The sequence below is a fragment of the Pantherophis guttatus genome, chromosome 1 (assembly GCF_059756535.1).
Source record: "Pantherophis guttatus breed Tessera chromosome 1, ASM5975653v1, whole genome shotgun sequence".
Taxonomy (NCBI): Eukaryota; Metazoa; Chordata; class Lepidosauria; order Squamata; family Colubridae; genus Pantherophis; species Pantherophis guttatus.
Genome location: NC_142063.1, coordinates 36295094 through 36312400, shown reverse-complemented (window position 1 = coordinate 36312400; position 17307 = coordinate 36295094). Strand labels below are relative to the sequence as shown.

Sequence of the window (17307 nt, the reverse complement as noted above, 5' to 3'; positions counted from 1 at the left end):
GCCTCAGGGAGAAGGTTTCACATGGCCAGCAGCTGCCTTACGAATGTCCAGTTGGATACACTTTGTCTGCAGGACGGAAAAGATGGTGGATTTGGGGTAGTGGAGCACAGGGTGTCTTAAATATTCACTAGTTGCCCCCACCCCCGGGGCCTGGCTGCCCTGACCCTACACTACATTCAACAGTCACTTTTTAGATTAGAATAGAATTCTTCATTGGCCAAGTGTAATTGGACACACAAGGAATTTGTCTTCGGTGCATAAACTCTCATTGTACATAAAAGATATAACTAATAAATCATGATCATAGTCATCATAAATACATTCATCATGAACATAAGATTAGTGATAGACATAGGATACTAAATAAGCAATCAAAATCATACTAGGAAACTAAATAAAACAATATAAACTGTAAAGATACAAGCAACAAGGTTATAGTCATAAGTAGGAGGAGATAGGTAATGGGAAGGATGAGAAGACTAATAGTAATACAGTCTTAGTAAATAGTTTGACAGTATTGTGGGTATTTCATTCTTATAACCGGCTGACAGGACAGAGACTGAATTGTAAACTAACGCAACCTTTATTATTAACAATAATGACAGAACCCAGAACCCGCACTTGACAGCTCCTTTTATACTGCCGGCTGTCAGTTGTTAACCAATGAACGCTGTGCTTACAACAACCAATCACAAAACCCCAATCAACTTAACTCAATATGTAACACCCCTTTCCACCTAGCTGAGCATGCGCCGACCTGAGGCGCATGCGTAATCGCCTAGGTAAGCTGGTCTTCGCCGTATCCTCCCTGAGCGTCTGGGCTCCACCCCTCCGGCCAACTCTGGCGGCGAATTTGAACTCACCTCCCATGGTCCCTCAACCCTGGGCTGCGGGCTAACCTCGCGCCCTACTTCTACTGTACTGCCTCTCCTATCCAGCGAAGGTAAGTTCTCCTCCTCACCCTCTCCCCCTTGTGTGGTCGGTGTGTTCGCTTGTGGCGGCACCGGGTGTCCCTTTTCGTAACTAACTTCCGGAAAGTTTGACTCTGCCTCCACACCCCCACAGTTGGCTCCCTTCCTCCGAGCCCTCAATTGATCCTTGTGTCGCTTCCAAATTCTTCCCTCGTCCATCTCAATGTGGTAGGAGCAGGGACCTGCAATCCCAACTACCTTGCCTGCCAACCATAAGGGCGTTCCCCCGTAGTTCCTGGCGTATACGTGATCCCCTATAATAAATGAACGGTATTGTCTCAGGGCATCTAAGGGCTTGGCATGGCCGTACGCGGGGTGTAAATGATCTAAGGTTGTGCGGAGCTTCCGGCCCATTAAAAGTTCGGCCGGGCTCCTGTTAGTTAGTTGACAGGGCATGGTATGTTGAGCTAACAAGAACTCCTCCACCCGCTCAGCCCACGTCCCGTGCCCGATCTTTTTCAGTGCTTCTTTTGCGGATCTCACAGCGCGTTCCGCACAACCATTGCTGGAAGGATGAAACGGCGATACTAAACAATGCCGTATGCCCCTGTGGGCTAAAAACCCCTCGAATTCGGCCGCAGTAAATTGTGGACCGTTATCCAAAACAATGCAGTCTGGCAACCCATGTGTTATGAATAGTGATCGCAATGCCTTGATGACAGCCTCTGCTGTAGTTGACCGCAATGGGACGACTTCAACCCATTTTGAAAACGCATCAGTGAGGACCATGAAGGACTGACCCTGCAACGGACCAGCGAGGTCAATATGCAACCTCGACCACGGGGCCCCAGGCGATTCCCCGTGATGACTCCCTCCGCAGCTCCGGCAATCCCCCTGTGCTAGTTTAGCCTGTCTCCCGGGCCGCTGAGAAGTCTTGATGCGAGCCACAGCACCCTCTACCGCAGGGCTGTCCTCATCACTGTACTCAGTCTCATTTTGATGAATTTGCTCGCCTGTTGTCTTATTAGAGCACTGTCCCCTAGGTAAATCAGCCAGTGACAGAACGGCTAATTCAGCGGCGCACGCTTCATCTAGGGCGTCCTGGAATGATAAGTCAGGCTTGGCTATTAACCGGCGCTTGAGGTTCTCGTCCCTCACTCCGCTGACTAATCTGTCCAATAGATAATCGTCTAAATTAGTAAATTGACAGTGCCTCGCTGCTTTTCTAAGTGCCGCCACATATTGACTTATTGACTCGCCCTCAGCCTGGTCTCGGTGGTAGAAGTGCTGACGGCGAGCTATACGGGATGGCGCGGGAGCATAATGATTTTTTAACTTAGTCAGGAATTCCTCCCAGGTGCCTGCGTGTACTGACAATGGGGCCATTAACGTCATCGCGGTTTCAAACATTTCTGGCCCACACAGACTCAGGAAGTACGCCCGTTTCCTCTCACTTGACAACTCACGGTAGTCATTAGCGATCAAAAAACACTCGAACCGTGTAACAAACGCTTCCCATGACTCTACAGTAGCATTGAATGGAGCGAAATTCTGAGGTGACGCCATTCTCCTCACCGCTCCGCTGTGCCGGTCGGCGAGGGATTTTTTATTTTCGGCACTGGAACCCTTGTCTCTTAATTATGTAGGGTATACAGCCGGAATCCCATCCTCGTCGCCACTATTTCATTCTTATAACCGGCTGACAGGACAGAGACTGAATTGTAAACTAACGCAACCTTTATTATTAACAATAATGACAGAACCCAGAACTCGCGCTTGACAGCTCCTTTTATACTGCCGGCTGTCAGTTGTTAACCAATGAACGCTGTGCTTACAACAACCAATCACAAAACCCCAATCAACTTAACTCAATATGTAACAGTGGGAATTACCCTGTTTCTCCCAAAATAAGACATCCCTTGATAATAAGCCCAATCGGGCTTTTGAGCGCCTGGCAATAAGGCCAAACGCTTATTTCAGGGTTCAAAAAAATATAAGACAGGGTCTTATTTTTGGGGAAACACGGTAGTTGTTTAGCAGAGTGAAGGCATGCGGGGAAAAACTGTTCTTCTGTCTAGTTGTTCTGGTGTGCAATGCTCTATAACATCGTTTTGAGGGTAGAAGTTGAAACAATTTATTTATTTATTTATTTATTTATTCAATTTATATACCGCCCTTCTCCTAGTGGACTCAGGGCGGTGCACAGCCAAAACTAAAATACATAACAATACAAAATTTAAAATTGATTAAAAGAATTATATACTTTGGCCCGAATTAAAACAGTGCGAATTAAAACCCATTAACAAATTAAAACTAAACAATTAATAACCATTAAAAACTAAAAAAGGGGGGTGGGGTTCACGCCAGCCCTGCTTGCTGGAAAAGAAGAGTTTTCAGGGCTCGGCGAAAGACCCGAAGATCCGGTATCCTTCTTATCTCCGGGGGCAAATCGTTCCAGAGGGCGGGGGCTGCCACAGAGAAGGCCCTCCCCCTGGGGGTCGCCAGCCAACATTGCCTGGCCGACGGCACCCTGAGGAGTCCCTCTCTGTGGGAGCGTACTGGACGGTGGGAGGCTATCGGCAGCAGAAGGCGGTCCCGCAAGTACCCAGGTCCTATGCCATGGAGCGCTTTAAAGGTGGTAACCAACACCTTGAAGCGCACCCGGAAGACCACTGGAAGCCAATGCAGCTCACGCAGGAGAGGTGTCACATGGGAGCGACCCCTCGCTCCCATAATCCCCCGCGCGGCCGCATTCTGCACCAGTTGGAGCCTCCGGGTACTCCTCAAGGGGAGCCCCATGTAGAGAGCATTACAGTAGTCCAGGCGGGAGGTGACGAGTGCCTGAGTGACTGTGCATAAGGAATCCCGATCCAGAAAGGGACGCAACTGGCGAATCAGGCGGACCTGATAAAAAGCCCCCCTGGCCACGGCCGTCATATGCTCTTCTAAAGACAGCCGTGCATCCAGGAGGACGCCCAAGTTGCGAGCCCTATCCGTGGGGGCCAATAACTCGCCCCCAATAGCCAGCTGGCTATATCGGGACGCCGGAAGCCACAGCCACTCGGTCTTGGAAGGGTTGAGTCGGAGCCTGTTACTCCCCATCCAGATCCGCACGGCCTCCAGGCACCGGGACATCACTTCAAGGGCATCGTTGGGATGGCCCGGGGTGGAGATGTACAGCTGAGTGTCATCAGCGTACTGATGGAACTCCACCCCAAAGCCACGGATGATCTCACCCAGCGGCTTCACATAAATGTTGAACAGAAGGGGCGAGAGGACCAACCCCTGAGGCACCCCACAAACAAGGCGCCTCGGGGTCGACCTCTGCCCCCCTGCCAACACCGACTGCGACCGGTCAGAGAGATAGGAGGAGAACCACTGCAAAACAGTGCCCCCCACTCCCAACCCCTCCAACCGGCGCAGCAGGATACCATGGTCGATGGTATCAAAAGCCGCTGAGAGATCTAACAGGACCAGGACAGAGGAACAACCCCTATCCCGAGCCCTCCAGAGATCATCCACCAACGCGACCAATGCCGTTTCCGTGCTGTGCCCAGGCCTGAAGCCGGACTGGAGCGGATCCAGATAGACAGCTTCATCCAGGTACCCAGGAAGCTGTTGCGCCACCACACTCTCAACAACCTTCGCCAAGAAGGGAAGGTTGGAGACCGGACGATAGTTAGCCAAAACAGCCGGATCCAGAGCAGGCTTCTTGAGGAGGGGCCTCACCACCACAATTTATGTCCAGAATGTGAGGGGTCTGGGGGTGGGAGGGGTCTTTTGCCCCCTCCTAACCCCAGCAGCAGCCACCCCCACCTGGCTGTCCTTCTGCTGGGCCATAACAGTCACTTATTTGGTCACTGGCTTGTTTGTGAGCCCCTCCTCCACTTCCTGTCAGCTTCTCTGTTATCTTTGCTTGTTGAAAGCTGCCAGAAAGACACGAGGTAATCTTTGCTTAGCAATGGCAACAGAGATTGCTGAGATTGGCATCACTAAGCAATGTGGTCATGGATATCGTAGTTTACAACCGTATCGCTTAGCGAAGGAAATTCCAGTCCCAATTATTGTCATTAACTGAGGATTTGTTGTGGGACTTGTTGTGGGAAGTTCTGGTCCAATATATGATGAGATTTTAAACTGTGTCGATGTTAGAGCTTTTATCAGTGGGTCTCACTAATTTACAGGTAATCCTCGACTTACAAACATAATTGAGCACAGAATTATGATCTTAAATCATGGCATCCTGTGACCAGACCTGGTTTTTTAAAACATCTTTGGTGCAGTTAAGTGAATGCCATAGTCATTAAGCAAACGGTGTGGTTATTAAGTGAATCAATTTTCTCCAATGGTCGATTTTTTTTTTTAATGACAACTGGAAATAAGCATTGGAAACCAGCAAAATGTATCCCAAATCATAGTTGTGACTGTGAGACACTGCAAATGTTCATAAAGGTGACTCAATTGCCAAGCATCCAGAATGTGATCACGTGACCGTGTGTGTGTGTGGTGGAAGGAGGCATTGTAACTTCAGGAAAGGGTCCTGTGTACCTCTGGGGAGGTCTGTGTAACTTTGAATGATAAGTAACTGGTCATACGTTGAGGACTATCCATATATTAACCGTACTGCTTTTTCAGTTTTTCTCATTGCTCCAGGATGTTCTAGCCTTCAGAACAATCACATTCATTAGCATCCTGGTCATAAAAGGGTCTTCCTAGCCTTTGGAATGATCGTTCTGAAGGCTTAGAGAGGCTTTCTGTAAACCAGAAAGCTAGCAGAGGCAGGTAACAGTAACAGAGTTGGAAGGGACCTTGGAGGTTATCTAGTCCAACCCCCTGCTCACACAGGAGACCTATACGAGGGAGTCGAACCGCCGAACTGCCGACCTTTCTGATCGACAAGCTGAGTGTCTTAGCCACTGAGCCACCTAGCCAGACAATCCTTCTTTTTGCAAAACAGAGTCTGTTGTATGTGAAGACTGTTATATCAAAGTCTGGTAAATTTAAGATTTCAGTATCCAAAGCAAAAAATGGGGAATAGTTTTCAGTGTTGAGATACGAGTCAGTATCTGAAGTGCCAAAACAGCTAAGTAGTGAGTGATAACAGCACGTTTAAGTAAACTAAAATATAAATACTGGTATTTATATGTAACACTGAAGAAATCTTCATTTCGACAATTCTCCATAATTCAAGATCTTACTGAGATTGATTTCTTTCTGTCCAGATGACGTAGCATCTTAACTACTGAAATCATTTCCATATTTGCTGATCCTGTGAATAAATATGTGGGATCCTTAAATACAAATCACTGCCTTTGCTGTTTCTTTTCCTTCCGGTTGTGTGTTTTGCATGCATTTCAGGCAAAATAAATCTTCATCATGTATTTCTATTTTTAACCTATGTTTTTGTTTACGTGAGATTGATAGTGTGCTTATTTCTTCTCTTTTCGTTAGGTGTAGCTGAAGAAAAGAAGTAGAGGAGGAGGGGTTGGATCCTTTTACCTGCAGCGAAGGGGTGGAACTTTCGCCAACCAACACAGCTGAAATTCCGCCATTATGAATGAAGTCGCAATAGTGAAGGAGGGATGGCTGCACAAAAGGGGTAAGCCAGTTCACCTACGTGCACATAGCATCTTCAGCATCCATCCCTTCATTCTTCTTATTTAGGGAAGACCAGGTATTGCCAAAAAAGTCAAGGTGATTGCAACTACCTAATCAAAACTTGGCCCTTCCTACGTGTAAAAAAAGGAGTGAGATTTTGATCCTGCAGCCATGGCTGCTCTTTTGACTTTCCTGATTTTCCCCATCCATCCCTATGGATCCCATGCTACTTTCAGTCCCTTTAAACCTGACTTTTTGTCACATTTTGTAAGTTGCCTCAGACACCAGGTGATGGAGGAACAGTAGGAGTAAAAGCAGTGAATGAAATTCAATTTAAAGTCACTAAAACAAAAGTGCTGTGTTTGTTTAATTTTTTTTTATTATGGTCATAGACCAGCATAAAAGTTGCTTTGTTACATTTCAGTGGCCCAGTAAAATACTAGTCTTCAGAAGCCGAAGAGGGATAGTCCTGAAGCTGTTTAGATAAATGCGCTCCCAAATAAGGAATGGTAGCCAAGTGGAGTGAAATAAATATTTGCCTCTTTTGTTACAGTTGCAAGAAAATTGTGTGTTGTTAGTGCTACTGTAATAAACAGGTTACATCTATTAAAGCTGGCAACCACAGATGTATGAATGAGGCTTCCTGTTTTGTGCAAGATTTTTTCTGGAAAACAAAACGAACAGTAGAAAAGGGAGTGCTTAGATTTTATGGGCTTCTAAAGCAGAGCTCAGTGATTCTTTTAATTCAGAGGATGTGTTTGAGGTTTTGAGAGGAACCTGCTCATTTTAGCAAATTGACTAATCACCCCATTTAGCAATAACCCATCTCTTTAGCCCTTAAGATGGTTCTCCGACACCCCAGAATTTTCTTTTCCCTTTCTTATCTTGAACAAGTGGGTATACTTCCAAGCAATCCATTTACCCAGAAGAGTCATAGTCACCTGCTGGGTTGCTGCCCAGCTATCTGCAGGTGCCATAAAAGTGGAGAAGTAGACTATTCTTCACTACTCTTACCACCACAAAATAAGTCTTAACAAAGGTTCTTTCTTGTGCTTGGTTGGCTTTGATCTTAATCTTCCTCCGCCAATGTTCTAGACATTACATGTGCTGTCTCTTCTCCTGGAGCTATTCTGTAAACTAGGGCACTCTATGAGATCCACAAACACAGAAAGTTCACATAGGGATTATCCAACTCCCTTGTCACATGCTTATTCCAAGTTGCAACCAAGACCTCAACTGGACTATCCATCTCAGGAATAATTCCAAGCTCCCTCTGATACCTTAGTGCAGGGGTGGACCTGTGGACCTTTTATGACCCGTGGACTTCAACTTCCAAAATTCCTGAGCCAGCCATGCTGCCATAGGAATTCTCGGTGTTAAAGTCCACAGGTCCTAAAAAGGCCATAGTTCCCCACCCCTGCCTGTAATCTGGGAAGGCTGATTAAATAGCCCCTTCCCCTTTACAGCAGGGGTTGACTACAGAGAATTCTAGAGTCAAGAGGCAAGGAAGTGATGTTAACTTCCCCCAACCCCAGATCATATTGCAACTACTCCTATGTCCTTCTTTGTACATCAGGTCTTCTCCTTCCTCAAAATCAGGTCACTATTTAAAAGATTCATTAATGGGAAGCTGTCATGCTGCAAAACAAAACATTTGCCCTCAACGTAATTTCTATTTCTAAGAGATCCTCTATGTCGCACATAGTACTCTAGAGATATTTTGAAAATAAAAACTTCATCTCTTCCTGTAATCTCTGTGTCCCAGAGATCAATAAGGCAAATGCCAAAGCTGCCTGCATATTTCCTGTGAAATTAGTAAGTGTCTCTAGAAGCCTAAAGCAGGGGTGTCAAACTTGAATGCCGCATCAGGGTTGTGTTTGACTTAGGGGGAGCCGGGCGGGGGGGGCATAGCTAGGGTGGGCGTGGCCAGCTTGACATCACTTGTGTCAGGGGCACCTGTGGTGGCCCAAGCGCTCTGCCAGCGAAAACAGGCTCCTGAGGGCCGTGTGCCTTCCAAGCAAGTGGCCCTCCCGAGTTCCGTATTTGCTGGCAGAAGCACTGCGGGTCGGTCCTTTGCTTTTTCCAGGGCAGCCCCGCAAGCCAGATCTAAGTACTCTGCAGGCCGGATCTGGCCCCCGGGCCTTGAGTTTAACATCCCTGGCCTAAAGGGTCTATTAGGCACCTGGTTCCAACTATCTTATGCAAAGGTTTACATGAAATCCATCATAACTGAAAGCAAAGGGACTCCACCATCAACCTTGCAATAAAATCCAGGAACTGAAGGATGGCTGCTGCTAGATATTGGGGCACCTGCTCCACCAACAGCTGCCCCATCTTATAAAGCTCAGTGTTACATACAGGCCCAATTGCTCTTACTTATTTAGTGACTAAGAGGCCAAGGGACAGGTGTGCATGTCAGGGTTTTCCTTGCTGTACTACAGTCTCTTCAGCAGATGATTGCTCTGGCTTTTAAGGCTTCACTTAAACCCTTAGGGCACAGGTGTTAAACTTGCCGTGTCACGTTGCCATCACGTGATGTTTCACGACTTTTTCCCCTTTGCGGAGCTGGGGTGGGCGTAGCCTGCATGTGACGCATCCAGCCCGCAGACCGCCAGTTTGACACCCTTGCCTTAGGGGAAAGCTATTACAATAAAACTCTTCTCATGGCCTTTTTGAGATTAGGAAGAATGGATGTTTCACAATGATGAAAAAATACATAACTGAAAACATAACAGCAGTAGCACTTTTCACCACTTCTTACAATAAAGTAACTGAAAAACATTACCAAGGAATATTTGGAAGCAATTCCTAAACACCTACAAAGGAGGAAAAAAGCCAGAAGTTTCTTTCACAGAGGATGAAAACATTTGAGAACTTGCAAAGCATATCTTTCTACAAGATTATGTAGGTCATACTGAGAATCAGTTAATCTTCGGGATTGAGAAGGGATTTAAACCCAGATCTTGTCCTAATCCAGCATTCTCTATACTAAACTCTGCTGTTTTTTCTCAGTTTGACTGCTGACCGCTTTGCTGTGTTGGAGATTTTAACAATTATTGTCTTTTACCATAATTTAATTCACGTGTGAAGATATCAGCCCTTTGTTTTTATTTTTGTTTTGCATTTTTGGGTGTCTTTTTAATAGTGTCTTTCCGTTCACAATAGTGGCAGTTTAAAAATAAACTGAGAATGGAGAGGAAAAAAAGTGACTTTGAAAGGTTTTAAGTAAACTAACCACAGGATGTTTCCAAAACCAGTGTCTGATACTGTGAGCTTGTGAAACATATTCAGGCTATAATTACAAGAGAAGCTTGCGAAAAGAAAATCTACAGTAAAAATATGTGTATTTCTTAATATTTTCTCTTCCTTCATTTCTTTAAAAGGAAATGAAAATGTATATACGGTAACTTTTTTGGGGGTAAATTCCCCATGCTTCCTTGAATTTATTTTGATGCATAAAAACATAAAGTGAATTCTAGCATATGAATGGCTGCTATGTCTGAATTTTAAGTTTGCCTTAGTGGTTCACAGATTTCAATAGGATAAGTGACCTTCTCACATGCCAGCAAATGAATGCTTATGGCCATCCATTGCAGAATAGAGCTTTACATGGAAAGAGAGAAACCAGATGTTGAAGTTGGCTTAGAAAAGGAAGAATATGAGACATTAAAGCTGATGCATGTTGGACTGAGAAATGCAAATAATACCAAATAGACACCAGCCAGAGCAGAGAACAACTCAGAGAAGTAGTGCAAGATCAGAAGGTGTAGAGAGACGTGGCCTATAGAATCACCAAGAGTTGGATACAACTGAATGGATAACATCATCATCATTATCATCATTTGCTTCACAGAGCAACCTTAAATTGTGTCAGTTATGTCAATGTGCTTAATAAAATATGACTCCTAGACCATTTGATTGCCCTAATGAACATGTGCCCTATACACATGTCAGGAAGCCAGAGAAGGACTAGAAGAAGGACAAACAGATTGCTTCCATTGTTTCCAGGTTGGCAAAAGAATGGAGGCAAGACTGTATATGCTTATTTATTCAACATATATGCAGAATATATATTATGGGAAACTGGATTAGAAGAAGATGATTCATAAATTGGTTTATAAATTCAAAGAATAAACTATGCTATGCTGATAACAGTAACTTTGTAACAGTAACTTTGATAGCTGAAATGCAATGATCTGCAAGCCCTATTAATGGAAGTCAAGGTACATAGTGGAAAAATAATGGGACTAAAATATATAGAAAACCACCTTAATGACAACAGGTACAGCACCCACCCTTAAAATTGACAATGAAGGTTTTGAAGTGATAGAATGCTTCTGCCTTGTAGAGTCAGTTGTCAACGGGGCAGGAAGCAACATCAAGTAATACACTACCAATAATTGTTATTGTGTAGAATAGCAACATGTCCTTGGGAAAAATGCTCAGATGCCCATAGTTACAAAGATTAGAATTGTGCAAGAAACAGATTTTCTCATAATACTGTATGGAAGTGAAAGTTGGGCTTTGAAGAGGCAGAAGTGAAAGAGTGTTAATGCTTTTGAACTTTGTGTTAGAGAAGTTTCTTGAGAATATTACAGATAATGGAGAAAACAAACAAATGGATCATTGAACAAATCAACCCAGAGTTCTCATTCAAGACACAAAGTCTCAAATTATCATACTTCAGATACATTACTCAAAAGATACAGCTTTCTGAAAAAGTTTGTAATGCTGAGCAAAATGAAAGGAAAGAGAAGAAGAGGACAACTAGCAGCAAGGCGGATGGTCTTAGTTAGTAGTTACTCTACTGTCAGCCTCTGGAGGCTCCGAAGTCCGCACATCACTCCCCAATGGCCCTGGCCCCATCTCTGTCTCTGATGCAGAGCCCTCATCTGGGCCTTTCCCAGCCTCCAGGACTGGCCCATGTTCTTCCTCAGCCTCATTGCTGTCCGACTCTGCTGCCAGCTCTGCAGGCTGCTGGCGGACCACAACTCTATCCCTCATTGCAGGGCCCTTCCCCCGGGTCTGATGATCCGGATGAGGTCGTGACGGGAATTGGTCATGGAAGGTTTTCACCAAGAGAGGTATATGTACGGAGGTCACATCCTCCCAGGTGAAGTCCTCTGGCCCATACCCCTTCCACTCAATGAGAATACTGGAACCGTCCTTTTAGCCTCGTACTCAGGTGGTTCATCTCCGTCTCATGGCGCTGGTTGGGGACGGTCAGGTTGGTGGAGCAGACAGGCTGATCGTTCTGGGAAAAGTAGGGATCTATGAAAGACTGGGTGGACACGCATCGAGTGTGGCAAGGTCAGGCGGTAGGCAACCGGGTTAATAACCACCTCCACAGGGAACGGACCAAGATACCAATAGTCCCTCTTCTTTGCCCTGTTCAATTTCCGTGTGACGTACATCCCCAGTGGTCGCAACCAAAGGGCGGATGTGCTCTCGCGGAAACCGGCGTATTCCCACATCGAAGACCCGCTTCCACTCCAGACAGTGTAGAGTCTTTTTCCGCGGTTCAGGAACCAGTGGATTTAGGGCTCAGATATGGGAAGTGCAGTGGTACGATGGTTACGTGGAGCAATGGAAGGAAGAGATGGGGCCGGAAAACAAACTGTTGTGACCCAGGCCCAAGTAGTTAGTATTAAACGCAAATAGTTTGAAAACAAACAGACTTTATTAGAACAGCTGAGAATTAACTCATTCTCAGCGTAGTCCAAACTAAATTAAAGCAAATTCTTCAAAACACCATTCCTCAGTTTATCACCGACCTTGGTATAATTAGGCAAACTGCCAAAGGCTTTTCTTCGCAAAAGTTCAGAAGCAGAAGATGCTGACAAGAAATAAATACAGCAATACAGCAAAACAAAAAGCTCATGTTGTTTTCCGGCAAAGAGGCCAAGAGCTGTTGCTGGTCTTTTAAGCCTTATGAGAAGGGCCAATCATCTCTTGGCCCTACTCCCGAGTTGTCCTCTCTGCTTTAGCTGCTCCTGCCTTCTGGCAGTTCTTCTCATACGTGCACTAGGAACAGGCTCCTCCTGTTCCTCTGCCTCTCTTCTGTCAGCCTCTGGAGGCTCCGAAGTCCGCACATCACTCCCCGATGGCCCTGGCCCCATCTCTGTCTCAGATGCAGAGCTCTCATCCAGGCCTTCCCCAGCCTCCTTCCCCTGGCCCATGTTCTTTCTCAGCCTCATCGCTGTCCGACTCTGCTGTCAGCTCCGCAGGCTGCTGACGGACCACAACAGTTATAACATCAATGGGTGCCTCATTGGAAGACATGGCCAATGAGATTGGCAACTGATCCTCAAAGTCTATCTGCATCGTTGTTAAGAATTGACACTGATTTGATGGCACATAATTAATCAAACGAAAGGATCATGATGTCCCCTGTGCAGCAGAAGTGGTTGTTTAAATTTAGCTCTTTCATTCAGCTAGAGTTATGTACATATAAGGGAATAGAGCAGGGGTGTCAAACTGGATTTCTTCGAGGGCCGGATCATCATTGTAGTTCTCCATGGGAGGGAGGAGGGGATGGATGCCTCCTGCAGCGACCCCTCCTGTGCCCCATTTTTGGGCAGGATGGCAGCCTGTACCACTCTGCTAGCCAAAATGGCACCACTCTGCCAGCCCTCCCACGCCCCGTTTTGGTCGGCAGAGTGGTGCAGGAGGCCATCCAGGTCGAAAACAGGTTGTGCAGAGGACACCCGTGACCCCCCCCCCTCCCCGTGCCCTGTTTTTGCTAGCAGAGGCACTGTGGGTCCTTTGCTATTTCCAGGCCGGCCTCACGGGCCAGATTTAAGCACCTGGCAGGCCTTTCATTTATTTCATTTTTCATTTATTGGATTTATATACCGCCCTACTCCTGAAGGACTCAGGGCAGCCACAGAATAAAACACATAAATACAAAATTTAAAAACAGAATAAAACCAAATTAAACAATTTGGCCGAGACAAAGTTAAAACACCAAATAATTTTAAAAACAAATTAAAATTTACATTTTAAAGGGGAAAGATTTAGGCAAGGCCGGCTTGATGGAATAAAAAAGTCTTAAGAGCGTGACGGAAGGTGCGCAGATCCGGGATCCTCCGTAACTCTGGGGAGAGCTCATTCCAGATAGTAGGTGCCCCCACAGAGAAGGCTCTCCCCCTGGGGGCTGCCAGTTGACATTGTTTGGCCGATGGCACCCGGAGGAGCCCCTCTCTGAGAGCGTACCAGCCGGTGGGAGGCTATTGGTGGTAGCAGGCGGTCCCGTAAATAACTAGATCCTAAGCCATGGAGCTCTCTAAAGGTGATAACCAAAACCTTGAAGCGCACCCGGAAGACCACCGGGAGCCAGTGCAGCTCGCGCAGGAGAGGTGTTACATGGGAACGCCACATCACTCCCATAACCACCTTGAGTTTGACACTTCTGGAATAGATGGTTGTAAAAAAGGGAGTTAAAGACATCTTACAAGTAGCTCAAGTGCTAAAATGCTTATGTATTTCTAATATCTGCTTACATGCACAATGCCATGTCTAAGGTTGGCAATGGGGTAGCCTCTGGATGTTTTGAAGCACAATTATTGCCATCTTTGACCACCAGCTGAGGTGGCTGAGGCATGTGGGAACAGCAGTGTAGTGTAATAGTTAAAAGACTAGGAAGACAAGGAAAATAGTGAGCTACCCACAAAATATACCTCGACAATCTGTTAGAAGAAGCAGGATATAAATCTGATAGATGCTTGGAGGATGCCACATTGCCTGTACTTGATGAAGGTCATGTATGTTAGTATATGAAGAGAAACACATCTGGAAATTAAAATAATAATTCTGTACCTTGAGGAAGTGCTAGGAACATCAACAAAGGTTCTGATGCTTCTACTGCAATTTTGTGGTGAGGGGTGTTTCTCAGAAAGTTGAGATTTCATTAAAACAATGAGAAATGTGTCCTTTTTACAAAGGTTCCTGCATAGGGTTTTTTTTTCTCATTGAAGTTCAGTATTGCAGTTTTGCATCAAGGAAGTAAATAGAGGCTCTCTTTGTCTCCCAATGGCCATTTATTTCCGCATTCAAATTAATTAATTAAATTCAGGGTTTCTAATGATGCCTAGGCTTGGCAATTGCCTGATGTCCATTGTGGGGATGCAAATTTTCTACAAAACTAGGAGCAGCGGCTGGGTTGAACATTTAAATCTATTGCAGAACTTTCTGTGTGGCAGTGTAAGAAGTTTCCACTGTGGCCTCCTATATGCCTTTTGCCTGCACTAAATGAGGAAATGAAATGAGACTCCTTCCTCTGTGTCAGTCTTTGTAGTTCCTGGCAATGCCATGAGTCAGTCACTTAAAGGAAGTGCTACTTCCAGGACAGCAGATGTTTTGCTCGTGGAAAAACTAGTCATCTCTCTGACCTCAAGCCAACAGTTTGCAGATCTTATGAATGAACTGTTCAGTTTTCAATGGACCTTGAGTAGCCTTGTGACTCCTATTGCAGTGATTTGGGCTTGCAATAGCAGCAGCAGTTACAATTGAGTTCCTCTGCTGCTTGTGTTTTATACATAAGGCATGAAAACACGTGGCGTAAGCTCTAGTACAAGGAAAGCAAAGGTGCGATGTTTTTGTGGCTGCTAAAAGTGAGGAAGTTTGGTACATGGTAGGAGAAGAAGCATTTTTCTATCCTGTATGTATCTCCTCCCCCCCAAAAAATCTCATGAAGTTTGATGGTGGGGCTCAATGCATTTCAGCTTATACTTTGTACCTTAAAAAACATTTTTATGCAAGTCTCCCTCTTATTTCTTGGGTTTTTATGGTACTTCTTGAGGCAATTGCTATTGAATTATATGATTTACTATTGGGTAAGGGAGAGTGACTAATTCGTTTGCCTTATTACATACACATACATATATATTACAAACTATTCTAAAAATACGAGTCCAGGTATATTAGTAAAAAAAGAAGCAGACATACTGCGAACTCTGGAACTTAAGATTTTAACATTTTAAAAAAATTAAAATTTTATTTTACTAAGCTCTTGTCAGCCATCTGACGAAACAAAACAACACAGCTGATTACAAGTGGGAGACGGCTAGAAGGGCCTATTATACACGCAAGGGCTAAATTGATTAATGGCATGTAAAGGCAGAGATCTCTGTAATGGTAGTTTAATACTCTGACGATGTCAGCAGATGGCTGATGAAAGCTTAGTAAAATAAAATTTTAATTCTTTTAAAATTTTAAAATCTTAAGTTCCGGAGTTGGCTTCGTGCTTGTGCTTACACACACACACACACACACACACAAAAGCGTAACAAATCCAAAATGAAAAATAAAGGCCAGCTTAAAACATTATTAAAACAATAACAGCCCTAAAAAGTGCAGATGTGTTTTGTATTTTTCTGTTCTTTGGTGGGAAGAGAGGTCATTCATCATGGGTTTACTGCAAAAGGCTAAATGTCCTAGGCTGAGAAAACTTCTGGATATCCTTAATTCTGAGACTGTATTTTCAAATTTTGGGTGGTTTGGCAGAAGCTAGACATAAGCTTTTCCAGCTCAGGATAGTTTTACCAGTTCTGAACAGGAATGATTTCTCCATGGTGATGTGCACTTTTGTTTTATCCAGTTAACTGTAATATAAGTGACTGTTTCTAAGATATTGACTGTCAAAGACTACATACAGTGCCCAAAACCATTTGCAGGAAATTCTGTGGTTCCCAGTTGGCTTTTAACCCAATTTATTTGACATTCATAGATTTAACTGTATTGGCTACAGGACTCTTTACTTCCATATAAATTTGCTGGTGCTCCTGCTTTATATGTTGTCTTTGCTTAAAGTATGCCAGCATAGGCTTTCTTTGAAGTCGTATCATAATTGTGAAATTCAATCCTGGAAAAGTTTGTTTTGCTTCTTTTTTCACATTCTACGTCAAAATTACTTTCATCCAGGACACTTTTTTAAAAAAAGTTCTCTTTTCTGAGAATTGAGGGAAGCTGAAATTTTATTTTATATTCTGTTAATATTTGTTGTACAGTTTTGCTTACATATGGCTTGCAAAACACCTTGGTTAGATTTATTTAAAGGTGGGCTTCAAAATATCTTGCACAGCAGATTTACCACAAAGAGCAGAGTGCTGTAACAATTAGGGAAGTTTTTGAATAGAGAAGTAAATACGGAAAGCATTTTAAAACATGAAAGTAGTTATAGGAGACTAAGAAAACCGGTTTTATTGTTACTATATGCTGTTTATAAGAGAACGATGCAAGGAAATCCAGCTGTTACTCAGCTTGTGGCATATGCAGTGGAAGCTCAGATAAACTGAGTAATCATCTTAAAGTTCATTGTGTGGCCACACTGACTCACAAAACGAATAACTGAAAGAACCCCTGAAGCTTGTGGTAGAGGCCGGCCATTCTTCCATTGGTCTGTGAGATAATATGAGTTATCTGTTGATTTGGTGTGGGGAAGACAATTGTAGTTTCTTCACCAAAAGAGACTTAGTTTGGTTTAGTCTAGTCTGAGTTTTGTTTCCTAAAGAGAAACTTTTTGTTTCCTTTTTAGCCTTGTATTGTCTTTTTTGAATGGTATGTAATATGGTTTATTTCTGTCAGTCTGTTAGTGGCTAATTTATCTGAATGCAAAGCTTCCAGAAATTCCCTAGTGTTTTTGGAGTTGTCTTGGGACTAGGGTGCTCACAGTTTCTCAGATGAAATGGTTGTTAAGTCTGTCCATGTGATTTCATTGTGTCTTCTGACTGCTGGTAGGTGTTCACACTGGGGAATTCCTGGAAGCTTTGCATTCAGACAAATTAGCCACCAACAGACT

At 44.3% G+C, this 17307-nt stretch overlaps 1 protein-coding gene across 2 annotated transcripts in view; it reads left to right on the top strand.

The window, feature by feature from the left end:
* AKT1 (AKT serine/threonine kinase 1) overlaps window positions 1-17307 on the top strand; it is a 114432-nt gene that overhangs the window by 14381 nt on the left and 82744 nt on the right. For both annotated transcript variants that reach the window (XM_034418586.3, XM_034418587.3), the window contains exon 2: window positions 6363-6510. In XM_034418586.3, coding sequence (XP_034274477.1) covers window positions 6465-6510 — 46 coding nt within the window. In that variant the 5' untranslated portion in view covers window positions 6363-6464. The remainder of the gene's footprint in view (window positions 1-6362; window positions 6511-17307) is intronic.